The 27,790-nt window shown below is 37.1% G+C and overlaps 2 protein-coding genes across 8 annotated transcripts in view; both read right to left on the reverse strand.

Annotated features, from left to right (window-relative positions):
• Window positions 1-10,335, reverse strand: part of LOC120523627 — a 96,887-nt gene extending 86,552 nt beyond the window's left edge. For 2 of the 5 annotated variants that reach the window (XM_039745096.1, XM_039745097.1), the window contains exons 1-3: window positions 9,963-10,335; window positions 4,174-4,308; window positions 625-750 (exon numbers count right to left, since the gene is read on the reverse strand). In XM_039745096.1, coding sequence (XP_039601030.1) covers window positions 625-750; window positions 4,174-4,308; window positions 9,963-10,241 — 540 coding nt within the window. In that variant the 5' untranslated portion in view covers window positions 10,242-10,335. The other 3 variants (XM_039745098.1, XM_039745095.1, XM_039745100.1) reach the window with 2 other exon arrangements.
• A 1,304-nt stretch (window positions 10,336-11,639) lies between these two features.
• On the reverse strand, window positions 11,640-27,575 carry LOC120523628 (uncharacterized protein CXorf38 homolog). 3 transcript variants are annotated; one of them, XM_039745102.1, is made up of 9 exons: window positions 27,452-27,575; window positions 26,959-27,282; window positions 23,166-23,300; window positions 19,383-19,505; window positions 18,467-18,616; window positions 18,146-18,316; window positions 15,462-15,633; window positions 13,583-13,633; window positions 11,640-12,565 (listed from the first exon to the last, which is right to left on the reverse strand). In XM_039745102.1, the coding sequence occupies exons 2-8, from the start codon at window positions 27,166-27,168 to the stop codon at window positions 13,596-13,598; spliced, it is 999 nt and encodes a 332-aa protein (XP_039601036.1). In that variant the 5' UTR covers window positions 27,169-27,282; window positions 27,452-27,575; the 3' UTR covers window positions 11,640-12,565; window positions 13,583-13,595. The 3 variants fall into 3 exon arrangements, with proteins under 3 accessions (XP_039601036.1, XP_039601037.1, XP_039601035.1); XM_039745103.1 differs by lacking the exon at window positions 26,959-27,282 and having other exon boundaries at window positions 27,452-27,565; XM_039745101.1 differs by lacking the exon at window positions 27,452-27,575 and having other exon boundaries at window positions 26,959-27,435.
• Window positions 27,576-27,790: the final 215 nt, after the last annotated feature.

Genomic DNA, 27,790 nt, shown 5'->3' on the forward strand with positions numbered 1-27,790 from the left:
AAAGTTAATTTCATCATAATAGTACTTTTTAACTTTAAATGTCTTCTACTGCACACTGAAGTATACAGTGGTCTTTTTCTTGACTACACAAATGTAAACAGAAGACACTGATTGACATGTCTACATTAAAAACAACTATCAATACTGCATAAAAGAAAGTTGCAGTGGACAGATTTGTATTTAAGAAACTTTACTTGGATGCTAAGAAACAAGTGCAATATCAACTAAAGAGTTCATCAGAAAAAAAGATAAATGACAAAGAAATAATGATAAATGCTATCAGACACTAAGGCAGTACAAGGGTGCAGAGCTCTAATTTCAGTTCCAGGCCAAGCCATTATCTTTGGTGATATTACAAATTCTCCTTGGGTGGCAGTTTTTCTCCTCTCTCCCAAAGATGTATGGGTCAGCTTGACTGGCATCTGTAAAGTGGGCCCGCACAGGAGAGGCTCTGTGAGTGGCCACTGTAATAGGCTGACGCCTGGTCTGCTGGTGTTTTCCACCTTGCAATGATCCAGTGGATTATAAAACAAAAAAAAAAACTGACTGTTAACTGCCAAAACTGTCAAGATCATAGCAGCAAAGAAGACTCAATATGTTTAAGGTATATAGGAATTTCTTTACCTCTGTCAACCTTTTATTTTTCACCATGTTTGTAAAGTATTTACAGTTGCTCATGTAGGTCAAGACAGCAGAAATATCAAATTCATTCTCAGCGGAATGTTTCGTGTTCCCCTTTGGCATATACACCTGTAGCACACATTGAAGAGAGATGGAAATTAGAAACGTTTCATACACAAGTAAAAATAATACTGACCCTAGCTCTAGGGGTCCTCAATCGCAGTTCTGGAGGGCAGCAGTGGCTACAGGTTTTTGTTCTAACCCGGTTGCTTAATTAGAAAGCAATTCTTGCCAATAATTTAATTTCATGGCTTGTTAGTGCTGTAACTCTGCTTTGCCAGGTCATTCTCATATCCTAGATTTTCTTCCCCTTTCTAAGGATATCATCTAAATGATTTTAAGGCTAAAATAGATGAGTAATTCTCAGTCCTTCACTTTTTTCTCTTCACTTTCCTTCTAAGTGTTTAATTAAACACAATAGTGCATTATAAATACACACAGGTGTAAATGGTAACAAGCTAAATGGAGAAATGCTGCTCTCTTTTGTCATTTGCATGTTATTGCTAATTAGGAGCAATTAAAAACCAAGAATACAGCTGTTTAACACTAAAATAAGCAATAAGAGTCCAAAATCTGAACAAGCAAAACAACTAAAGTGAAGCAGAAGTGTTATTTGAGCAATAAGTGCTTCTTATTAAGCAATTGGGTTGAAGCAAAAACCTGCAGCCACTGCGGCCCTCCAGGACCGTGATTGAGGACCCCTGCTCTAGACTGATTACAGTGCCTTTAAAAAGCATTCATACTCTTGGAAGTTTTCACATTTTATTGTTGACATCTCTGAATCTCAGTGGATTTAATTTGGCTTTTTTGACACTGATCAATAGAAAAAGACTCCTTAATGTCCAAGTGAAAACAGATCTCTGTAAAGTGAGATAAATTCACTGCAGAAATAGTCCCCCTCTTTGAGTCAATATTTAGTAGATACTCCTTCAACAGCCATGACAGCCTTGAGTTTGTGAGTACAGGTCTCCCTAAATCAGTTTGCACATCTGGACACAGGAATGTTTCCCCATTCAAGTTCTGTCAGGTTACATGGAAATTGTGAGGGAGCTTCCTTCTTCAAGTCCAGCCACAAATTACCAATCAGATTGAGGTCTGAACTCTTCAGAACATTGTTTCCATTTTTAATTCTTTCCAGTGTAGCTTTGTCTTTTATGTTTGAGGTTGTTGTCTTGATGGAAAACAAATCTTCCGCCAAGGTGCAGGTTTCATGCAGATCTCCAGGATGTCCCAGTATGTACTCCCTGTCTTCACAAGCCTTCCCAAGCCTGCTGCTGAGAAGCATCCCCACAGTGTGAATCTGTCACCACCATCCTTCACAAAGGGGTTGACATGTTTTTGATGATATGCAGTGTTTAGCTTAAGCCAAACATGGCGTTTAGTCTGATGGCCAAAAACCTCCAATGTGGTATCATCAGACCATTGACTTTTCTTCCATCTGACTTTATGAGTTTCCTTTGTGCCTTCTGGCAACCTCTAGCTGAGATGTCATGTGCCTTTCTCTTTGCCATTCTCCCATAAAGCTGTGACAGCTGAAGCACCCAGGCAACATCACAGTCTCTCTAGTCTAAGCCGCTTGAGCTCGCAACTTCTTCATGGTCTCTTGATGGTCTTCTCACTTGTCAACTCCTTGCACAGATTTACAGCTCTGCCGTACTCTTTCCATTTCTTAATGACTGTTTTAACTGGACTCCATGAGATACACAGTGACTACTGTAGGTTGTCTCACTGCATACTGGGCCTTCCAAGTGCAGGTGCATTCATACCACAATCAATTGAAACTATCTGACTATATTAGACAAGTGATCTCCACTGAACTAATTATGTGACTTCTAACCAACTGGCTGCACTAGTGAGGATTTAGTCGTGTCATATTAAAGAGGACAAATACTTTATGGGATAAGTTATTTTGTGTTTTATGTCTGTAATTAATTTAGACTACATTGCGGAGATGTTTTCACTGTGTCAATAAAAGCTTCTTCTGTTGATCACTGTCAAAAAGTCAAATTATAACTACTGCGATTCAATGTTGAATAATAATAAAAAGTTAAAACTTCCAAACGGATAAATACATTTTTATAGGCCATGGATGCTCAAAACACAGAGATTTCTCTTGAGCATTTCACTTGTAAAGTGTATTACTTGAAGACATAAGCTTTTAAACTGAAATTATTATGGGACACAGACACAGATCAAACAACGTATTTTATGACTGATCAAGGCATTTTTAACTGAGGGCAACAACAGCATGGGGGCTAAATAAGAACCCATACCTGTCTTCTATGTGTTTTTGCTTGCAGAAGTATGGCAGGACTGTTAAGAGAATAACTAGTTACTAACTGAAGGTGTCCTGGGTTGGTTTCCAACCGCCTCTTCCCAGAACAGGCACTAGCCACTATGACACTGAACTGGTCAAAGTATACATGATGGCTGGATGGGTAAATAAATAAAAGAAAATGAGAAAATAGCTTCAATAGATTTTCAAGACACAGTTTATCAGTTGCTATTCTTATTCAAACAAGCTGCCTAAAGTATGAGGGAAGTTTTTATTATACAGGTAAAATTCCGTTACAACGAATATCTTTACAACAAAATTTTCATTACAACGAAGTATTTTTATGGTCCCGACAGCTTCCCCATATGACGCAAATCTATAGAAATCTCGTTATTACGAAGTACATTCAGCAGATACTTTCATTACAACGAAGTGCACAAAAGACTTTGAAATGCCTGTTCTCACTGAGTAATGATTTTCATTTGTTTGCGCTAATGCGATCTTTACTGTCAGTTTTTTGAGACTTTCGAATTTTCGTACTTCCATTATATCTAACCTGTTTTGCATGTGTACCGCGCCAACATTTTTGAATTCTTTACGACGTTCTACTTTGTCATCTACTCTTTGTCTTTTATTTCCGGCCCCGGGTGTGGTTAAATCTCTTGGTGTCTTGCAAGACATGAAAGTATGTCTCTGAAAAAATCCCATCTTGCCTCCTTCCAAGATTTTTTTTTATGATAGTGAGATGTAGCTAAGAATAAAACATAGGCTTACATGCAGAACATCTGACAGCCAAAGCATAAATTGTAATGTATAAGCCTTTTCTGAATCTAAAGTTCTCAAATCAGACAGATTTTTTCCTTACCATTTACATACCCTGACTAAGAAGTTAAGGCTGAAAACAAGACAAACATTTTGATTACGATTATAAACTTTGAAGGCAGAGTCATTACGGTGTTTGGATCCTAAATTTTAATGCCACTCAGGCTTCTTTCTTTGTACCTGTTACCTTCATCCTGGTGAAATTCATTCAAAGCCTGTGGCCTAATAACACACAGTCTCATTATACCAGTAAATTTCCTTCATGCGAGAGAGTGACCCAGGCGAAGGATGGGTGTGTGACACAGGAAAGACAGCTGTAAGTGAAGAGTGGTCTTCAAATGCAGTCTAAAATGATTGGATTGCACCTCATGCCTTTATTCTAAGGCTTGTCTTACCTTGGCCACTTCCCATTTTTCCTTAGACCAATGATAAGGGATGCAATTGTTCCAATAGATTTGGCCTTTCTTGTTGTTGTGATGTGACAAAATTTCACTGATCCAGTTATTGCAGACTGGACATAGTATTGGAACCTGCAAAGAATAAGACAAATCAGTAAGTGCTAACATGAAATATTAAGCAACGTTTAGCCTTAGCATTTTGTCTGCAGTAAAAGTCAGTGGCACAGACCTCCACCAAATTAATAATAAGCTCCCCTTAGTAAAATAACTTATCATTACAATGTTTATAACAACCGTCAGCTTGGTCTACTTAAGCAATTTTTTCCTATTCTGTGTCAAACACTTAATTTAATTTCTTATCTAGAGAAATATTGCTTCTTGTAGTATTTCAAAGTGTCTTTGAGTCTGGTGCTGCCAACCTGATTTTGTCTAAGGGGGGTTAGCTCTGTTGGCTCTGCAGTGGTCACTGTATACACTTGGGGCATGTATGCACGTGTGACTTGAACTCTTCTGTTTAGTGATAGGACTTGAAGGTCATTGCCTTCATTAAAATGATTTTTTTGTTGTTTCGTTTTCTTAGTCATGTTTCTACGTTCAGATTGAATGTTACCACTTTGAGGAAATGCAGCACATACCAGCAAAGAGGTATAAAGAGTCCAATTCATTCACAAGACATTAAGCTGCATCTTGATTGAAGCGTTGAGCTAATTTAAAAAGACATCAAGGAGGCCTACGTGTGCTCCTTCCCCAATGTGGAAAAGAAGTCTGCAGTATGATCCTCCTGTTTCAAAGAAGCATAGAATCTCGGTGTGGATGAGCAAGTATGCGAATAGAAAAGCATTTTTTTCAACAGTTTGCCAGCCTTGCATTGAACATTACAGCAATCTAGACGATAACAGGCCATTCAGCCCAACAAAGTTCGCCAGTCCTATCCACTTAATTCTTCTAAAACACATCAAGTCAAGTTTTCAAATTTGCTAAAGTCTTACTGCCTACCACGCTGTTTGATAGCTTATTATTAAGTGTCTGTGGTTCTCTGTGTAAAGAAAAACTTCCTAATGTTTGTGCAAAATTTACCCTTAACAAGTTTCCAACTGTGTCCCCGTGTTCTTGATGAACTCATTTTAAAATAACAGTCTCGATCCACTGGACTAATTCCCTTCATAATTTTAAACACTTCAATCATGTCACCTCTTAAACTTCTTTTGCTTAAACTGTAAAGGCTCTGCTCCTTTAATCTTTCCTCATAATTCAACCCCTGTAGCCCTGCAATCAGCCTAGTCACTCTTGTCTGGACTTTTTCTAGCACTGCTATGTCCTTTTTGTAGCCAGGAGAACAAAACAGAGCACAGTACTCCAGATGAGGCCTCACCACTGCATTATAAAGCTGGAGCTTAACCTCACAGTAGTAAGTGCTCTCAGTGGATGCATAGTGTGCAGTTCAACTCATGCAATGTGTAGTCTGCGAGTTCTTTCTGTGTTATTGTGACTTGTCCTTTTTCAACTTAAATCCATTTGATTCTTATCTCAAGGTGTCACTGTTTCAATTTAGACAGTTCATGGCCAACTGATTTTCCAGAGCAAAACTTAACTCTATATGGCTTTGTTTTGTCAGTTGATAAGATCATAAGAGATTTGACAAATGACAGTCAATCAAGCTTGTCTGTTTAGCTAAAAGCTAAGCTGTCCCGGCATCTCATCTAGATACTCCTTAAAGGCTGTCAAGGTTTCTGCTTAGACTACAAGTCTCAGTAGTTTGTTCAAAATTCCCAGAACTCTTTGAGTAAAGAAGTGCTTCCTGGCTTCAGTTCTAAATGCACTTCTCCATAATTTCCACTGGTGTCCTGAAGTATGTGATTCAGCGTTTAGATCTAATTTATCACTGCCTTTGAGAATTCTGAAGTTCTGGATTAGGTCCCTATGGAGTCTCCTCTGCTTGAGACTAACTCACCCAGTCTTTCAGAGTATGACATGTCCTTCAGTCCTGGGATGCACTTGGTTGCTCAAGTGCTGCTATCTTTTTCTTGTAGTGTGGTGACCAGAACTGCACACAATAATTTTTAAGATATAACCTAACATTGTATATGCATTTGTAACAGCCTCTGCACAGTGCTTAGATGACAAAAATGTCTGAAAATTAGAACAATCTAGACAAGAACAGGCCATTCAGCCCAATAAAGCTTGCCAGTCCTATCCACTTAATACTTCTAAAAAAAACATCAAGTTGAGTTTTGAAAGTCCCTAAAGACTTAGTGTCCACCACACTACTTGGTAGCTGATTCCACGTGTCAGTGCTTCTCTGTGTGAAGAAGAACTTCCTAATGTTTGTATAAAGTTTATTCTTGACAAGTTTCCAACTGTGTCCCTGTTTTTTTGCTTAATGCATTTTAAATTAACGGTCTCGATTCATTGTACTAATTCCCTTCATAATTTTAAACACTTCAATCATGTCTCCTCTTAATCTCCATCCATCCATCCATCCATTTTCTAACCCGCTGAATCCGAATAGGGTCACGGGGGTCTGCTGGAGCCAATCCCAGCCAACACAGGGCACAAGGCAGGAACCAATCCTGGGCAGGGTGCCAACCCACCGCAGTCCTCTTAATCTCCTTTTGTTTAATTTGAAAAGGCTCAGCTCTTTTAATCTTTTTTCATAGCTCATCCCCTGCAGTCCTGGAATCAGTCTTGTCCCTCTTCTCTGGAGTATTTCTACCTCTCCTATCAACATAAATTCCTTAACCCTTTTCAGATGTCACTTCCTTTAGGACAGTGTGCTCCCATCCTCTATTTATACCTGAAGCTCCTTTTGCCTGCGTCCAGCACTTTGCACTTTTGTAGATTAAACTACATCACCCAGTAATGACGCTTGTCAGAAGTCATCTCAGTGATCGGATGCCATTCGAGGCACAGCAGGCAGCACTTTCCAATTGTTTTGTTTGTGATGTGATAGGTGTGAAGTCTGCACACATCTAGGAAAATTCTGGGATGGCCCTACTGGACTTTCTATGGCAAAACTGACACTGTTTTATGTGATTAGGAGTTATCCTGTTGATGTAGTCTATCTTTATAGTTCTCTAGGACCCAGTTTTTACTGCTGCTATATACCAAAAGTACAATTTATACAGAATAGCATTCAGATAACAACAGTGCATTTTATGTAATTAAATATTTTAATAAAAAAATGTGCATCTTCAAAAAAAATCAAAAGGAAAATTCAAAATAATTAACGAGGATTAAAAAATAAAAAATGTACCCCACTATTTAAATGACTAAAATGTAGATCTGTAGAATAAGAGGGTAAAGTGAGACCACCCTAGGATTGACTTTGGCATGGTACACTTCGAAGGATGTTTAAGATTGGTAAACTGCTATAAGGAACAGACCAAGAAAAAGGTAACGCAACAACTGTATCTCCTGATGGTTTAACCAAAAATACAATTCTTCCAGGCAAGTGAAATAAACAAATGTGCAGACGTGTAAGTGATGACAGCAGATTGTTTCCATTGGGCATTGAATTTTGATTCCGTGTTTGGAATTACATTATGACAACGCAACATATAACTACCCATAAGTGAATATCATTTCTTTCTCTCTACACGAACTGTGTCTGACAATAGCATTCACACAAATGAGAAATTATTTCTCTCGCGGGATTTCACTTTTACCAAACAAATCTTTTAATTCTTGGGGATATGCATCTTCATTGGGAAGAAACACTACTTTTTTTCCCTGATGGCAACACGAATTAGACAATCAACAAGTCTCTGACTTAAAGTTTAAATCTGAACAATATTCGATCTCTTTTCGCTGTTCCGTTATTTGTTTGTTTGCGCTAATGCGATCTTTGCCATTATTTTTTGATATTTTCGAATTTTTTTTTACTTTCATTATCTCTAACCTGCTCTGCATGTGTACCACGACAATGTTTTTGAATCCATTACATCGTTCTACTTTGTCATCTACTCTTTGCCTTTTATTTCCGGCCACAAGCCTGGTAAAATCTCTTGGCACAAAGATTCGCCTCACAGGACATGAAAGTATCTCTCTGAAAAAGTCACATCTAGTCTCCTTCCAACCTTCCAAGATTTTTTTTATAATGGAGAGAAGTCACTAACATGAATACACTAAAAAACATTGATAAAAGGACTGCTTTTCAAAAGATGGAAATATATTGTCACTATTGAAATATCTAAAAGCCCCAATGCCAAAAACGCTCCACATGTTTGACATTGACTTCTTTAGTGCAGTATTTAATTGTCATGTCTCTGTCATGTCACCTTCTCCATCGGTTTCACTCGGACAGCCGTAACTGAATAACCTTTATGGCACAATAACAATTCAATACATTTATGGTCACTACAGTATTTGGATTTAATAATCGTCATGTGGGAAAAGGCTGACTCGCATAAATAAGTAGAGCCGAACAATGCAGTCAATTAGCTTTTGAATTCAGCCATGTGAAAATTGACGGCTGCCCGATTAACTGCGATTTTAGTTCCCTCTCCTTTCTCTTTCTCAGATCGCTTTTTGGAAGGACGTCAGTTTTGTAGTTTTTATGAACAGTTCCAAAATGCCTTTCCACATTTTCCTGTCTTTGGAATAGCAATGATAGATTGACAGATCAGACAAACGCACTTCGATTGTGACATTGTGAGAAAAAAATCCTCTTCAAAATTCCACATCCAGCCCATACCCTCCCCAAACAATTTTTTAAAATCCCTTCTTTAGTCGATATAAATTGGAAAGCTAACTAGATCACAGCCGGAGTTTTGCAGTAGCTCGCGCGTTTGATCCTGAGTGCAGGTTGACCAGTGTGTTAGAAGAGAAGAGATCTCAGACTGGCCGCCCTGTATGTCAATCAAGTGGCTAATGCCGTAGGGAGGATATATGATAGACTAACGTTTAAAAACAATTTTTGAATGCAACGCGATCTACCTGCACTACCTTTGCGATCGACGCATTGGGCACCCCTGCTTTATACCAACAGCGATACGTCTGTATAATGCCTCACTTTGACTGTGACATACAAGTCAGAAGATTTCTTTCATTTTAGTCATTTTGGTGTGTGTTCAGAACATAGAGTGTTTGTATGTATATGTTTATTTAACTATTGATGTATGTATTTCATTAAAGAGCTTCTGTAACAAACCCAATAAAGTACAATTTATCCATCTATCTAACTGTCTGTCTGTCTATTTAGCTTGTTAAGAATACATTTAGTGTAGTCGATCTGACCAGTGACGAAACAGGCAGGTCAGAGGCATTTTGTGCTGGGCTTCTAACAAAACCTGGAACATCATTAACAATGCACCATACATCCATAAGTGAAGAAGGAGTGAGTGGGGCTACGTTCAAGCTCGTATGGTAAATTGGACTGGAACAGAAAGTGAAGAAGCAGGGTGGATCGCGGAGAATGTAATTTTCTTGAGGTGCCCTGGTGAAGTAAAAAAAAATATGTATTTCTGAATCCACGCTTCTTTTACATCGTCCTTTTTTGGACCAGCTGTACCGAACGTAAGTTACCGCATGTCAACAGCTACCGTAGCCGGCTGGTATACTAAGGAAGTGGTTAGATGGGATGGTGTATGTGGTGCCGCCAGTGGCTGAGTAGAGCAATACAGCCAAAAAATGGACCGTATAGCTTGGTATTAGTAAGCACGTATATCCGCTTGGTTTCTAAAAAAGAGAAATGCACAAAGACAACTGACCGCGAGATGTCAGAGAGCAAAACCTTCCGCGTGTTTCCCGTCCAGCACTTCCGATCTCTTGCACTCCAATCCACAAACCTTGTTAGTGCCCAGGTTGACTCTGGAGGTGATCTGGCAGTTGCTCTGGCAGGACTGTGCTGATAGTGCAGAAAGCAGCTTGTCGTGGAATTTGCCCGTCTCCGTCTCCAAAAACTTCGACAAGCCGCCTCTCACCAGCTGCAAGCACAGAGTCGTCTTCAGCCAGTTCTTGTATTCCGGATCCTGAAAGCGGCCGCGGCTAGCTGTCAAATCTGCCATGACTGAGCTAGACAGCGGCGAGCATCGAGTGCCTCCTCCACTTAAGTTTCGTTTCCGCATCGTCCCACCCTAGCCTGTCGCCAGCGTTGCTGGAAAGCATACGTAGGATCAGCGAGAAACGGAGGGCGTGAGCGGGCACCAAAAGGCAATTCAAATAATGAACATGTAAATGCACGACTTCAAACTTCCACACAAACTGTATGTAAAGAATCTCGTTTTCAAAACACAAGCCAACCGTTTCTGTCGGCGAAACTGAGACTATGACTGATCCGTCAGTCTGTCTTTTATAACGATGTGCGTTTTGTTCTGTAGTCATTCAGCAATAACGTAGAGATCTCGAAGCCGATCGTGCTGCAGACTTACACGGAGGTAATTTGGGATCACATACACTAGGGCGACAGGAGGAAAACCACACAGTGCCGTGCAATGAGGGAGCCATGATTTAACAGGGTTTAAAACCACAACATTGGATCGGTAGGCAGTAGCACAATACCCTGCACCACCCATCTATGGAAAACTACATTTCTCAGCATTCTTCTGTCCATTATGACAAGCCAATCCCTGTGATGAATATTAGCTTGTGAGGGGGTGAAAGGGTGCATTTTTAACGTTTCTTGACATGGGAAACAAATCGTCATTCTGCTGAGACCCAAGGATACCAGCATTGCAAAGCACATATTTAATTCCATAACTCCTTTTGCCCACAAATAAATTAATAGTGTTTTGTAGCTTGCTATGTACACCACATGTTATATGAAGTCACATTACTGGAAGATTTACAAGTGCATATCATACCCTGCAAATGTGTAGCACAATCTGTAATCACAGATCTCAAGAGTATGGCTCCAGCACGAAAAACACAACTGTGATCTCTGGTGGCTGATACAGAATATCTACTTAATGTTTACTACGATACCGATAACAGTGAAATTTTATGATACTCGATATCTATTCAATACCCTGGAAAAAACAGAAATACTATTAGAATGCTTTCTCTAAAAGTGCATCCATTAATGAAGTCAACAATATTGTGCCCTTTTCTGTAATAGAATATAAAATATATAAATACTAACAGTAACAACAGTTTTAAAATACTGGTATACCCATCAAGTAGTTACCCAGCTATCATGTAAGTAAACAAATATGGACATTCATAAATATCAAAATACAAACATGGCATTTCCCAATTGTAACAACACATTGAGGGGATGTTATATTCTTAAGGGGATATCAGCACAGGCATTTTAAAAGAATGATACCAACAGCAATACACTTCATTGTGATTAACTGTCAAGTCAGACTTTTTCCTTTTCTTTTTTACTTTTCTTCCTTTTTAGTCACTCTGGTGTGTGTTCAGACTATAGCATGCGTGTATATCTATCTATCTGTCCATCCACACCATGGACTGCCTGATTTATCTTTCTTCTTCAATTGATACTAAAAATAAAAATTCAAACATTGTATCTGTACTGTTGAATTTGTGAACTCCAAGATAGGATATTTTAATTTAAAACACACTCATTTAAAGCTGTTTTTTTGTCAGAGAATAAATTGGTTTGGTTTGTAACATTTATTATTGTAGTATTTATAAGATTTATATTTGCATCATTAACCGGTTAAAAAACTTACTAAAAACTAACATTTAAGCAAATTAGTCAAATTCATTTAAATCTTACATGTCACAAACTCCTGGAGCTTTAACTGTCCAAGTCTTTTAACATTAGTCCAAACTTTTCTTCCTTGTGTAAAATCAGTCTTCTCAGTTTTACATGAATCCATTGTTTCAGTGCTCTTGTAAAACAGTCTTTGTAGTTGTAATTGTTTGTCGTAAAACATGTAATGCATTGTGCACTACTAGCCTACATATACGCTATGTAACAAAGACTGATTTAAAGTCTAACTTAGAATGCTGAGACCAATAAAAGCATCTCTCTAGGATTCCTGATTGAAAAAAAACAAAGTAGTCATGGGAAGAACATATACATTTGTTAGAGAAAAGTGCTGAAAGTTAGACTCTTCAGATGTTCAAATGTTGTGTGTAGCAACCACTTATATTTTATGTGATAAAATGGTATAAACAAACAGAGTTACTTGAACAGATAAACTAAACACAACACTGCCTGTGGCCCTGAGAATTATCTTGTTAGACTAGAAATGAGATTGTCATATGGGGTACAAACAAACTCCAAAGAAGAGAGGACTTCAGTTTGTAATCCACACCATTATTAGAAAGTGTGACTTTTTACCATACAAAGCAATATGAGCATAATATATTGAGCAAGTGCTTGGGAAGCATATTTTCTGAAGAGATCCTGTCACATGTATTCATAGTGTCTTGTGCAGTTAAAACAGAGGGAGTCTACTCAGAATGTTCATAGGATGATCTGGAAAATAAAAACATAAGAGTACCATTTTAGTCTTGGTAGCTAACAAACAGCTAATGATACTCTGCACATTATAAAAAAAAATAAGGTTTTTAACCAAGACATAAAACAATGAAACATTAACATATTTGTGATACTTTTTTATTATTAATAATATAGTTAATAAAATGTTTATAGCCTTATCTGGTTTATAATGTGTGCCCAATGTGACATTAACCAGGTTACTACTGTATATGGCAAATATTGACAGACTAAGTACATCAGGTCTGTTTCTAAATAGACACAAGATCTGACCAATCCAGCAATTGCAAAGCTTACATGTCAAAAGAAAAGCAGGCAAGAGGGTTTACTTTAGCAGAGTATGCACCCCATGAAAGACTGATCAAAGTGAAAATATAGTACTAAGACAGAGATCAAGCATGTTCCAGGTGTAACATAAGGCCCTCAGACAAGAACAAAACAACCCAATATCAGCAGCTAAGAAAGACATTTTTAAATTCTGCTTTGGTAAATTATAGAACTTGTGTCTGCAAGTTTTTCTGACGGGTGTTAGTTTTGAGTTTGTTGTGAGGGCAAAGTAAGGATCTATAACCAGCTCCTTGAACAACATTAATTGATTTGAGTGGCTATGTAGGATCTCTTTCTATATTTCTGTGAACTTACAGTTTAAATGTTAACCTGGGTGAAACATACAGAATAACTGTGTGTTCTAATACCACAACAATAATAGCAAATAATAAAGAGATATGATACGAAAATGTAATTACATACAAGAATCACTATAATCCACACAGCAAAGGCATTGCCCCATCCTTTCCCATAATCCCAAAAACCCACCAACTAGACCATTTCTGGTTCAGGAAGAATCTGGTTACCCTATTAACAGAAGACTATTACAGCAGAAGATTCCCCAACCTGTTAACTGCAGAATGGAAAAAAAGTGCTAGTGAGTCTGCACTTTATTTAACTATCAAGTCTTTATTTGTCAAGCACCTCTTAGCAGTAACATTTGCTTACCTATATACAGTAACTAAACCAGCATCTTTTTCTTTTTTTGGGGGACATATCCTGCAACACAAAAAATATTACTTTAGTAGGCAGACTCAATTGATAATAGCCACAAATTGAAAAAAAAATCACTCATTTGTAATATTTTATATTGATTTCCAGGTAATTACAGTATGTACAACCAGTCTCTTCCACTGGATAATCTAAAACCTTAAATCAACAAATTTTTCGGGTATTGTATTTTTATTTGTTTAAAACAGAGTATATAATACCACAAAGTATTCAGAATACCAAATTCAAGTATCTTATTCTATTTGAAAACAGTATAGTAATCTGCTTAAGAAAAAGGACTTAAAACATAATCCTGCAGATTCAAATACCACTTCTGGTACAAATATGAAAGAGTACACAAGATTAAATTTTGTTGAGGGCCATCAAAACTGATACATTTTTAGAGTCTAACAGACACAAATTTAATTTAGTGTTATTGTATTCCAGAAATCTTTGAGGGTGTGCATAGATAACTCACTGCTTAGTACAGTAACTGGCATACAGTATACTTTAAGCAATATACATCAGTATATTACACCTATCATTTTTATGAATTTCTTTATGAAGACTAGGGGGCTCTGCCCCCTGCTCGCTTCACTCACCCACCCCCGGGTTTGGTTAACCGGATATACAATTTAAAGAGATTATTATTTTCATTTCATTCATTTTTTATTTCTTGATATTTGCCAGTAATAAAGCTGTAGTGAATGCGTTAACCCCAACAGGGTGCACTATGCGCCAGCCACTTTATGTCTCTGCCTCTCACATTGTGAAGAGGGGAGCTGAACGCACGCTAAGGAGATGTGCTTGCTCCTCCAATACCCCCTCTTAAAAGGTGATACAATAGGAAACAAATACAGTTTTTTTTACCTTCTCTATGCTCAATCAGCTGGCTTGCTGCTGCTGCTGCAGCTTGTGCCGTGCTGCGTGATCTGCATGTCGCGCAGCACATCAAACATTTAAAAACCTGTACAGCAGCTGTCCTTTTATCTCACTTCCTTGTCTCGCAGGACATTAACGTGTTTCCGAGAAAATCATGTCTCGACCCAAGATTTTTTTACTACAATAGAGAGATTATCCTTATCATTTTTGGCAATTTGCCCAAATTCAACTGTTGTATAATCCTTGGAGCCCTTTTTCTCTCTATTCTCCCTATTTCCCTCTTTAAACATAATGATAATCCCTCTAATTCTTTGATGGCTTATTCAGTGCATCTTTTGAGACAAATCACTTCTGTATATAACTGCTAATTTTATTTTACTCTTGTATACAAAATAAATTTTTTCATTTTTTTTCCTTACTATTGCAATGGAAGGGGTGTCAAGACCATCTGTTTCATGGGTGGAATAAACATGCTGGGTTACAATCTAGTGCCAGGTCATAATGCCTGGTCTGTGTATGCTCTACTCTGGTTTTCCTTCCACATTCCAAAGGCAAATTTTAGGTTAACAGTTGCTTACAAACTGACCCAGTGTGGGTGTGTGCATGTACGTATGGGCTTAGAAGGCAATCTGTCCAGACCTGGTGTTTGCCATGAGAAGGCTATGGGGTACCATGTAACCCAGAGAGTTGGATTATGTTAAAAAAAAAAAAAAATCACCATTCCAATATATTCTCATTCCTTTATTTTTAAATGTGTAAATGCTCAACCTCAATAAGGTTTATTTAACTATTGATTAGTTTTTCTTCATTGATTAAACAGTGGAATTTTGAAAATGTTCCATTCCAGATTTTGTAACATGTTAAGACTGTCAACATTTCTTACACTGCTTCTTCTACAGAATGTCATGAGATTTTGTAAATAGGCAAAAAATGCTTATTGTTTTGTTGTTCATACCTTCCTCTTTGTCATGCTCTTCTTCTTGTGTGTACTTCTTGGATTCTTGGTTAGTTAGCAAATCTGCTGGTAAGTGAAGGTTGTCGACTTGCAACAGCTGATTATGAAACTGTTCTTTCAAGTCCTTATTAGCTTCTATAAAGCCTCTCAGCTTTTGAAGTTCTTGAAATTGCTGTTGAGTATAGAGTATTGTTAAAATATGAACATTGTGTATGCAAGCAATTATATTTTTTACAAAGAGTTTAGATTCATTACAGTACTTGTTTTCTTGCAGGAATGTTTCTTAAAATATGTGAATCTATTTATTCTACTATAACAAGGATTATTTAGAAATGAAGAACATTCAAGACAGTTTCAACCTTCTCAGGAGTATGAGGCTCTGGTATGTCCTGACCAAAAGTCAGAGCATACCCAAGAAGTACTGAAAAACAAAAAGCTACACTCAGCGATTTACAGACCTCTATCAACACGGTAAACTGTATGGTTTATGACTCTACCATCAGAACAAGAACTATGGGGTGTTTTGCCAATAAATGAGAAGTCATAAATTTGAGAAGGCACATACAAAAGAATACAAATAATGCATACAGAAAAAGAAATGTGTACAATGGAAATAAACAGTTTAGGCAATATCAGTGAAGTTATTCTGCATCAAAAAATGATCTTATGCTGAATTTTTCAGAATATTTATTAGAATACAGAAAAATCTACTTGTCTATGATGGAAAAAATTTAAAATTTAAATACTGGGTATATTGCATGTAGATTAAGTGTGAACGCAAAATCAGTAGCACATTTCAATGATTACAAGCTGAAAGACACTGTTCCCAATAAGTCTTAAAATGCTGGTTGTAACTGGAAGGTTATACAAAGCAAAAGTAATATGACTGGAGAACCTTGTTTATTTATTGGGTGAAAATAATACAAAGAATAAGTAAACCCAATCCAATCATAGTAAAAAGTAAAAAATACATATGTTTAAGTCTATGTTATGTCTATTTTTCAAAAAACACACATCAAAACTTCACAAAGGTATATGGCCTAGTCATGAACTGTGATGGATGTGGACAAATGTGTTGATACCCCTCCACAAAAAAACAAGATCCCACATTTTTCTGAAATAACTTGCAACTGGCAAAAATAACTGGCAGCCATCATTGTTTCTTTCCCGTATTTACCAAAATTCAGAGTCTGAGTTAGAGTTTTGATTCAACAGAAAATTTTAAATAATAACAGAAATGAAAATGACATGAAGAAAAATGATGGGACCCTTCACCTAATATTTTGTTCCACAAATTGTAGAGGCAATCACTGCGAACAATCTATTCCTGTAGCTCTCACTGAGACTTCTGCACCTGTCAACAGGAAGTTTGGCCCACTCTTCTTGAGCAAGCTGCACCTACTGTGTCAGGTTTGAAGTGTGTGTACTCTAGACTGCATGTTTTAATTTTTTTCCATTGATGTCTTATAGCATTGAAATCAGGGTTCCTAGAAGAGCCACTTCAGAACAGAGCAATACTTTGTTCTTAGCCATTCTTGGGTGCCTTGTATGTTTCACTCCAGAATGTCTTGATAGTCTTGAGATTTAATTGTGCCCCGTACAGACTCAAGGCACCCTCTGTCTGACGCAGTAAAGCAGTCCCAAAACAAAACCAAGACTCCTCCTACATGTTTCACAGTAGGCGTGGCATTTGAAAAAATCACTCTTATTTAATTATTTATGATCTTTTCTAGGGGTACCAACAAGTGTGTCCAGGACATTTTAAAATACTTTTGTAGATAAAAAATACTTTTTTCTCTTTTCACACTTGCTTTGCTTTACTCAGTGACATATCAAAGGCATGCAGGTATGCATGGAACAATTACTTTTCATTTAATTACTTTTTCTGGGGGCATACAGCACTTTTTCCATTGAGTTGTAAGGGTGCCTACAAATTTGTCCACAACTTTTAACAGAATAATAATTTATGCCTCCGGTATTAAACATCAGATATGACAGAAATACAACACTGTGCATCTTCTTGAGAATAACACCATCAACAAGAAACATGACTATGGCATCAGGATTGTTAAATAGCAACACTTTAAAATATGCAAGACACTTAGAAAATAATCTTATAGAGAAAAAGCCACACTGGAGTAGCATGAAAGTAAAACAATCAGTGCACTGGAGTAAACCAGTCCAAAGCCTAAATTTTGAGCCAATCAGGAATTGCAGATATCTAGGTCATATGTTAGTATGTTCAGATGGTCAAAACTGGTAGAGACATATGCCGAAACAAAATAGTGCAATTTTAATTTCTCAGTCTATAATAATTTAACAATTTTGTTTTTACATCGACGGTATATCACATTTTTATGTTAACCAATGGAAAAAACAATTATATTAAGATCCCATAACTCAACATAATAAAATGCAGAACCACCCAGGGATGGTAGCATATAGTTTTCATTGCCATGGCACATAGGTATGTTAATTATAATGCTGGGGGTATGGAAGTATACTTATGCAATGCTCTTTCATCTAGAAATAATCATCCACTCTGTATGTCGTCTCAGAGTATGTTGTTTATTGTGTATTAAATTATGAATTATTTTGTAAAGCTCTTGGTGACAGTGAAAAATAAAATCTACAATGACAATTCAAAATTTTTAATAGATTGTTGAATTGTGAGAAAGCTTTACCTGTGCATTGGCAGAACTGTCTTCTTGTGCCTTTAAGTACAGTTCCCGTAGACTCTCTTGCAGGATCTCTGCTTCCACTGTAGAGATAACCTCTGGGTCTACAAACTGACTTTCATCTCCATCAACATAGTCCTGGCCAGGAATATGAACAACCCAGTCTACTGACAACATCTATAACACACAACAGAAAGTAATAAATATTACATGGCTTGATTTTTCATTTTTGTTATGACAAGTGCCTTACAAACCCCAGTATTTAATTACAATAGTTTAGTAATACACATGTGTATGTGACCAGCAAAACCTCTATCATTAAATTACCTCCCTCATTTCCTGACCAGCAGATGTCACCTCTGGCACATGTTTCAGTTCTTGAATTAGTTCCTCCAATTTCCTTTCATATTGTACAATCCACTGTGGGGTCACTCTCATCTCACAAGAATGCATCAGTTCATTGCGACTTTTTATTACCTGCAGGTAGGAAGTTGGAGAAGGTAGGGCAGTAAGTTTCAAACAAGTTCTCATCTTTGGTTGTTCTTTGACAACAGTGCGTAAGTGACTCCTTAGATCTGAGGTACCATGACATATACCTACTGAGTTCTGAACCTTTGAAAAAACATTTTAGCAAGCAAATGGTCTCCTTTCTTCTCAACAGCAGTGGATAATAAATACACCATGTCCAATTTTTCTAGGGTTATTTTGATTGGTTTAAAAGTGCCATTATTAAAGCTCTTTCAGCATGGTTGATATCAATTTTATATACCTCAGCCAGTGTCACAATAGTCTAAGTAAGAATTACGGCTTCAGAAAAGTGCTTCCTGCTGCCTGCATCTTTCTCTTAATTCTCTGCTCTGTGTTGCCACTTGTCACATGATCTTAAATATCAAGGTTTATCTTAAAATTATGATTTAGATCACCTCTACTACCTTTACAGAGTAACTAAAAAAGAAAAAAAAACTTAAAAAAAAAACTCAAAATTATTTGATTCACACATTTTCATTCCCTGACCATCCACTTTAATCCTCACCACTAAAAGTAGACATTGCATAAGAAATAATTAAGTTGGACCCATTTTTATGTAATCAGAAATATATTTTAAAAATTAATAAGTGTTATCTTATTTTTTAGTGTTAAACATGGAGCTAATTTTACTGTTTTTCAATATGTTATCTGGATATGGATTTAAAAATTTTATTTACAAAGCAAGTCATATAATTCAATAGCAAAGTGAGATTACCTCTCTAACTTTTTGCCGATTAATGAAGTTAAAGTGATCACAGAAGTTAATGAGGTTCAGCAAAGCAGCAGCATCACACTTCTCTGGGCCAGGTATGTCCAACTGCCCACGGGGCATGTATGCCTGTCAAAACAAGAGTTCAGTAGTGTAGTTCAGTAGTTCAGAAAGAAGCAGAATCAGGCATTCTGCTTCTTTCAATAAAATATTATTTATAGTTAGATTCTTCCAGTAAAATATTATACAAAATATGAGGTGATATAAACATTACATTCTGTAAGGAAACTACACCTGAATGCAGACACATTTATTCATTAATATGCAATGCTAAATCAGTAATGTTATTTTTGCAATGCCAAATACTTATCTACCATGCAATGCATTTTCTCATTTTTCAGTTTTCATTTCTGTATTATTTTTATCTTAAATACTCTTCTACCATTACATTTATTACATTTAAAATAAAGCCGAAGGCAAGAGGGTAGGTAATAAGTAACAAGAACCTATTCTGCTTTTCTTGAGTTAAAGTTACTTAAAAAACAGCCTTTTTCAGGATAATTGCTTCCTGTAACGAAACAATTACAAAGTTGATAACAGTCCCACAAGAAATTAGTCTATTATCATTGTACCATGATGCACAAACAGGATATTTGTTCTGATTTATTTAAATGGTTTAGTACCAAGGTTATTATAGTTAATGAAAACTAAAATCAAAACCGAAACTATTATTAAAAAAACATTTTCGTAAACTGAAATAAAATAATTAACAAAACTGAAATGAAAAACTAAAACTAAACAAAACTATTAAAGTAGCTGGAAAGACTAACTGAAATAAAATAATTCACTAAACATAATTTTAGTTTTCGTTTTTGAATTAATTTTCTAGCTATTAGTTTTTAACCTTTATAACATTTAACTCTAAAACCAGTGAATGGCGGCTGGTGACAAAGGGCGGGTGTTCACACAGCATTTGCGGTGACAGAGCAAGCTGATTACGCGTGTAAAGCCTGTGGAATAGAAAGCAGATTTACGAGCCGCCTTTCTATGCACTTGTATATCAAGATGTAATTCAAACGCCTGAAATCAGAATGTGCTGCTCAACAAAAACTTTACTGTATGGACAGAAAAATGAGTAACGTTTCAGTTTATTTCTCAGGTGTCTGCTTTTTGTTGACAGTAATTCACCTGTCACTTTGCACTCGAAGTATACGAAGTATAAACTATACAGTACTAATCATGAAAAAAAATTGACATTTTGATGAATCTTCACGTTCCCAGAGTCCGAAAATACCGTTTTTTGGAATTATGTCTGTGTGTGTGTGTGTATAAACACGATATCCCAAAAACGCAACCAGATAGATGGATGAAATTTGGCATGTGGTTGTTACACTAAACTGTAGATCTGTATTAACTTTTGGGCCAAATCCATTAACCGGAAGTGGTATTTTACCTGAACACATACTCGATTTTTTTTTTATTCATGCAGCTGCAGAGTCCGATTTATTCAACTTTACTTTTAGAATAATTGTTCAATACAGTATATTATTAATTTGGGTGGCACGGTGGCACAGCTGCCTCGCAGTAGGGAGACCTGGGTTCGCTTCCTGGGTCCTCCCTGCGTGGAGTTTGCATGTTTTCCCAGTGTCTGTGTGGGTTTCCTCTGGGTGCTCCGGTTTCCTCCCACTGTCCAAAGGCATGCAGGTTAGGTGCACTGGCGATCCTAAATTGTCCCTATTGTATGCTTGGTTTGTCGGTGTGTGTGGGTGTCCTGCAGTGGGCTGGTGCCCTCCCTGGGGTTTGTTCCTGCCTTGCACCCTGTGTTGGCTGGGATGGGCTCCAGCAAACCCCTGTGACCCAGTATTAAGATATAGTGAGTTGGACAATGACTGACTGACTGACTATATTATTAATTTGATTTGCTGTTGATGGTTCTTTAATGAACATAATATAATCATTGTCTTGCTGTTTACTAGTGTAAACTAGTAAATAAATAAATGTATTTACTAAACTATACAGGTAGGTGGGGGAAGAGAGTCTGCCAAGTGGTGAAAAGCTAAACATACTAATTTGCTTTTATATTTATTCTATATTTATTAATTTATCTTTTTTTTAGTTTATATTCACAGATAAAAGTACATGATATTGTGAAAATAATCCAGTAGCAGAATTACGCTATTATCTGTGCCCATTTTTTCAATGTTTCTCTCTCTCTCAAATCAGAGAGTAGAAACATCATATTCTTTTTGCTCTTAACATCAGCCATATCATACATATTGCATACCAGGGATTTTTTCTGCCTTGCTTCCAAACCTGTCTGGGTAGGCTCCAGGTTCCTGCAATCCTGCTCTGGATAAACAGGTTTATATAATGTATATATATTGTTCCTAATCTCATATGCTGTCTCTGTCATTTTGTATCTGTCCATACTCTTATTACCTGCTCTTGCTCTGCTCATTAAGGGTTTATTGTTCTTATGCATGGGCTATTCAAGTCTCATTGCCCCTAACCTTCACACTACATGCTTGTTTTTCTTTATTTCCCTCAATACAGCTAGGTGGGGTCTGCACACTGAGTCATGCCCATGAGCCTTGTTCTTCCTTAACCCCCGTGATTTTCATGGTCACACCTGTCAAAACACAATAGAATCTCTTTTCTTATTTTTTTTATATCTTTCCAGGCCTGCAGGTGTAAAATTCTGTCTAGAAATTGTTTGTGCCTGAGATGGAATCAGAGATCAATATGGCTGGTAGAAAATAACAAGGCCCAGTGTTTCGAGATTTTTGAATGAAATATTGAAGGCATTCATTAGCACATTGTCATTGGAGCAGGATATGTTGTGTGTTGTAGACACTTACAGTAAAAAAAACTCTCACACCTTAAAATTCACCTAAAGATCATTACAAATTGGATGGGAAAGGTGCCATACAAATAAAATGTACCATACAAATACATGTATTAATATTTATTATTATTACCTGTACAAGTGAGCATAGGTTAGGCTAATCCAGCATGCATTCACTGCCATAGTATATGGTATGCATGTTTGCAAGAGTATGATCATTTAATAATTTAACAGGATTATTTTTCCTTAATCCCCTTCGTACTGTCATTGGAAAGTGCCTTAGGTCTATAGGGTCAATAATACCACATGTACAGAGAACAATGACATTGTTACTTGCATGTGCTAATCAAAATGCAACATGTTGCCATTCTCCACTGCCATGATTGCAAGTATAACTACACTACCTTAACATTTCTGTCTGCCTTATCTGAAAAATCTCAGAACAATATGCTGTGTACCTGTACCTGCTGACTGGCTACAATAAAACTGTAAGGGAAGCTTGTTAACTCATAATTTATTTTGAAATATAAATGGGAATAAGACTTATTTTTACTATCAAATGAATTTACATCCTAAATAAACAAACTAATTATTTTAAAATTAGTTTTGTATTATGTACACATATAAATTCCTTTCAAAAAAGATGAAATTACAAAATTTACCTTTAATGTGAAATGGTTTAACTTTTTTTTCTGGTATGGTGTCTCTTCATTGAGCTCAGTAGCCTCCCTTGTCTTGCTGATCCCAGCTACATCAAAGTTGTTGCTTTTGCCTGATTTCTGACATGACTCCACCAGTGTTTCACGATATTACTCTGAGTATGTCAATTAACTAGGTAATGTCCCAATTGTAGAAATTTACAAGAATGTGGGATTGGTTAAGTTGTTTGAGACAAAACAGTGCAAGCAAAATACAGAAACATAATGAAACTGTAATGCTGTTACCTTGGCCATCTCCCAGTATTCAGTGGACCACAACCACGGCCTACAGTTGCCCCAATGCACACATGCATCTCTGTTGGTGTGGTGCTTGAGGATCTCCTCCTTCCATGTCTTGCACTGTTCACAGAGGTCATAAAACTACAAAAATGATAGAAATGTTATTGAATTATGAATTTCAGTACATGGTGGCTCATAAACAGCTGCACAGAAGTGAGGTTATCAAAAGTACAATTCTAACTTGAAAAATGCAGTAAAAAAAGTGATACACTAAAGTATTATTATTACAATAAAGAATAATAATTAAAGTTAAGACAGAAGTAAATAACAAAAACACTGCAAGACCTCTCCAGATTAAAAAAAGTTATAATGGTGGATTTTAACACATTTGTGGGGTCTAGTGGGCTGTTACTGTACCTTTTTTAAACTAAATATTGGAGTTTTTTAAAATTGACCTTTATTATTTATATTGGAGAACTGAGGCTTGGAGGAAGAATATTTCTGCCTCCACCTCTCTTTACTCAGTTTCTTTTCACTATGGTCTGCTTTTTCTCTTTCAGCAGGTTGTGTTGGACAGATTCAATCACTAAACACATCTGTTTAGTTTATGCTTTTACTTTTTCAGAATACTGTATCAATCTCTAGTCTGTTATGGGTTGATGGCATTTCTACTTTCTTCTAAATAGTTCAGTTAATCAATGAGTTTTGTATTTTTTTGTTTTATAACAGTTCTTTATTTTTTGTTACTTTATAACGTAATCAAAATGGGTGGTACTGTATATTTTTTATTCTTGAGGATTTTCAGAAGAATCAAAAATTTATAGACTTAAGCCTCAGCCACACTATACAATTTACATAACGTTATGTGCAGTTTCTTCCACAACTGCTGCTCCTAGTTTCTGTGCCCATGACCACTTGTCATGTAGTATGATATTCTAAGCGACTCCGTCATAGAACTCTATGACGAGTCACAATAAAATCAAACAGGATTGAATCTGGCACATGTCATAGGTGTGGATTTCTGTGTGGACTCCAATCAATTTCTAGATAAACATCTCAAGGGTAATTGCAGCAAACTGGATGCACCTCACCACAATTTTAAGTGACACAGCAAGAATATGAGTACTTAGAAAAACGACAGATTTCAGTTTTTCATTCTTAATAAATTTGCAAACATTGCTGTTATCTTTGTAATTATAGGCTATTCAGTACAGGTTGATGGGCAAAAGTGGCAAACATCTCTTTATAATTAAACCTACAACACCTTCAAGTCTGCACAGAAAGTGAAGCGGTCTGAATATTTTATGACTCTACTGTTTCTGAGGAAGATCAGAGCTATAGACATTCTTGTAAAGATTATAAAGATGCTTGGAGGCAAATAATTTGTGGAGTGGAGACAGGACAGACAGTTACTTGGCAAAAAAGAATTCAGGTGTCAAAATAAATGAAAGTGTATGTGAAGAAACAAACTATGAAAACTGGAAAATAAGCAATTTAACAAACAAGAGACCATTCACTCCATCAGACTCATTTGTTTAGCTAATAACTAAGCTATCCCAGTATCTCATCCAGATACTTCTAGAAGGTTTCCAAGACTTCTGCTTCAATTCGGTGGTTCAATAGTTTGTTACAAATTCTCTCAACTCTTTGAGTAGTGCTCGCTTGCTTCAGTCCTAAATGTACTTCCTCTTAACTTCATGAATGTGTATATGTATTCCTTTGTCTGATGAACTTTGTTAGAATCATCATTTCACTTCCTAAAAAAAACCTAAAAAGTGTATTTTAATACCTTCTTGTTTATCATGGGATTAGTTAAATACTGTATGTTAATACTACTATTTCCACATAGTGTTACTACAGATTAAAGAAATGGAGTCAAAAATGGTTTCTGAAATCCCTGTACTACAGCACTGCTTGCTGCTTTAAAGACAGATCTGCCCCATTTTGCATGTTACATTTCTGGCACTTTTACTGGAATCCCGAATAGTGAAGAAATGCTATCAGACATATTTTGACCATGCCATAAATCATATTTTATTAACAGCTGAACCGTCATGCATCATGCTTTTTAATAATGGCATTCAGACCACATCTGTCAAAGACATTAATATTTAGAGACAGCTGTAGCTATGGGGTGACAGTTGGAAGACAGAGGTATAGATGCAATGGCCTGTGAGTATTCCAATGAAGCTTAGGGTTTCCCAGATTCAGTCTTGGGGGACTCCTGTGCCTGTGAGTTTTGTGTGCGTGTGCATTTTTTTATTTAAAGAGCTTCTGTTAAAAGCAAAATTTCACCATGGGGACGAACAAAAGTCCTGTCTGTCTGTCTATATTAAAACCACCAACATGTTTGTTGTGCAGTGGATCAGTGCTTCATAGCCTCCTTAACGTTAAACCTGAGCATTACTCGGGCTGCAAAAACTGTGCTAAAAGCCTTAGCTCCGAGGGTCACTCGAGCAACTGTACAGATGCATCTTGCATAAGCGTTATAACCGAGACCATCACCTTTTATTCTGCTGAAATCCAGGCACTTCCAGGCAGGTGGTGCAAGTGCATTGAGAAGGGTGGAGACTACATCAGTTTTGTTAAGGTTTGTTGCATTTTTTAATAAATCCCATTTTCTAACTTTAGTTTGACTTCCCCCATATTTTTATTATTATTGTTTATTTCATATTACTACTTTTATTCATCATTACTATTATTATTTGTATCATTATTACACTTTTGAGATTTCATAAAAATATAATTTTTGGAATAAAATGCAACGCTAAGGAGGTTAATGTATTTTCTTTCAAGGTCCCCTAAGCCAAATCAAAGGTCAAACAGCCCCCTTTCCCTCCTAATAAATTAAAGAAAATGTAGTTAGGATATAGCAGGTTGGATAATGGATGGATGATGGCGTTCTGGCTAAAGGTTCTGGGCTGGTAATTTGAAGATTGCCAGTTGAAATCCTGGCAGTAACGGAATGAATGCTACACCGTTGGGCTCTTGAGCAAGGCCCTTAACTTGCAATTGTTCCAGGAGCGCTGGACAAATAGCTGACCCAATGCTCAGACCCCTACAAAAAAACTCATAGTGTGTCTCTGGAGTGTAAGTTGAGAGTATGTGAAAAACGACAAATTCCTAATACAAGAAATTGTATGTGGTGAATAAAGGATTATAAATCACTAAAAGCTCTTTGTGAAAGGCTATCCGCCTTGGATACCTGCTGGTATAAAACTAGTCCTGTCTGAATATGTCTTTAAATACACTGATTCACTTTTCTACTGAGAAAAGCTTTGCTTTCACTGAACTGAAAAACTAAAGGGCTCTTTCCTCCTCTGAAAGGGCAGGGAATCGCTGAGAGGAAAAGATGGGCCACGAATAGGAAAGGAGATTAAAGGACAGCTTGTTCAAGTCTTCCATGAACCTAAGGTTCTCATACACCTCAAGAATATAACTTTCAGCTCCTAGAATTTTCAAATCAAACAACTTATTCTGGACCACAGTTTGAGAAGCACTGTTGAAGATAATTATTCACACGGTCGGCTGCTCACTCGCGTGCTGTCCAGGCTCACCAACTTTGCAAGGAAGCGGACTGACAACGTGATGTTAAGAAAATCTACTTTTATATTCAGAATTCGTTTTATTTCGCTGATAATTCTCTTATAATTAACATTACCTAACGAACTAAATTAAAGAATACATGATGAGCAGCCTTGCTCGCCAGACTGCTGATAGCGGGGACGGGACGTCGACGTCGGACAACGCGAGATTTCCGAGGGACGAGCCTCGCTGTAACGTGGCTGTGCTGCCTCACCTGATTGCCGCGGGGCTTGCACCGTTGTCGACATTGTATGCCTTTTCGAAGCCGTGGGTTATTTCGAGATAGCGTCTGGTGAAAGTCCCTCATCTCGTTTTTTAGGAATCCCTGGAGCCCATCACGTAGCTTCACGAGACAATAGCCCGCTTTTAACCAGTTTTTGTAGCCGATGTCATTGAGGCGGGCGCTCAGTTCTGCAAACACCATAGTGTCAAAGCGCCGAAAAAAACACAAATCAAAAGAGGCGAGTTACATTGCCCACAGCGTCTTCTTTGTTTGGCGGTTTATTTTCACAGTGATGTTCGGCTGGTCCTTCACTTCCTGTATATTTAAAAATGAAAACAAAAATAAAAAAGGGCACTGATGTCACACGTGGGCGTGGCTCTGGTCTTCATGTCACAAACTGTGATTTTCTGGGGATTTGTTAGGAATGCTTTGTTAGTACGAGATGCAGATAACTGCAAAGTAAGAAACAGTACAATTTACATACCCAGTGACAGTGTCGGAGGATATCCAATGTGAATCAAGAGGTGTAAGCATCAAGAGTGCCTAAGCAGATGTGGTTCTGCTGATGAAAGGTGAGAAGCAGGAAGAAGGATCACAGCTTCAGGCGGGAAATCCGAATATAGAAATAAAGAAAAAGAACGAGATGCAAAAGACCAAATGGAAAAAAAAACGGGAGAGCATAAACAGAACATGTGGAGAAAAGTACCAGGGGCACTCAATGTGCAAAATTGACAAAGAGGATCAGAGTCCATACCCACTAGAGAGCGCTCTTATAAAGTAGGGTAAAGTCTATGAGCAGACATTAATTGGGGTTGTTAATAAT

Source organism: Polypterus senegalus, chromosome 2, assembly GCF_016835505.1.
Source record: "Polypterus senegalus isolate Bchr_013 chromosome 2, ASM1683550v1, whole genome shotgun sequence".
Classification (NCBI taxonomy): domain Eukaryota; kingdom Metazoa; phylum Chordata; class Cladistia; order Polypteriformes; family Polypteridae; genus Polypterus; species Polypterus senegalus.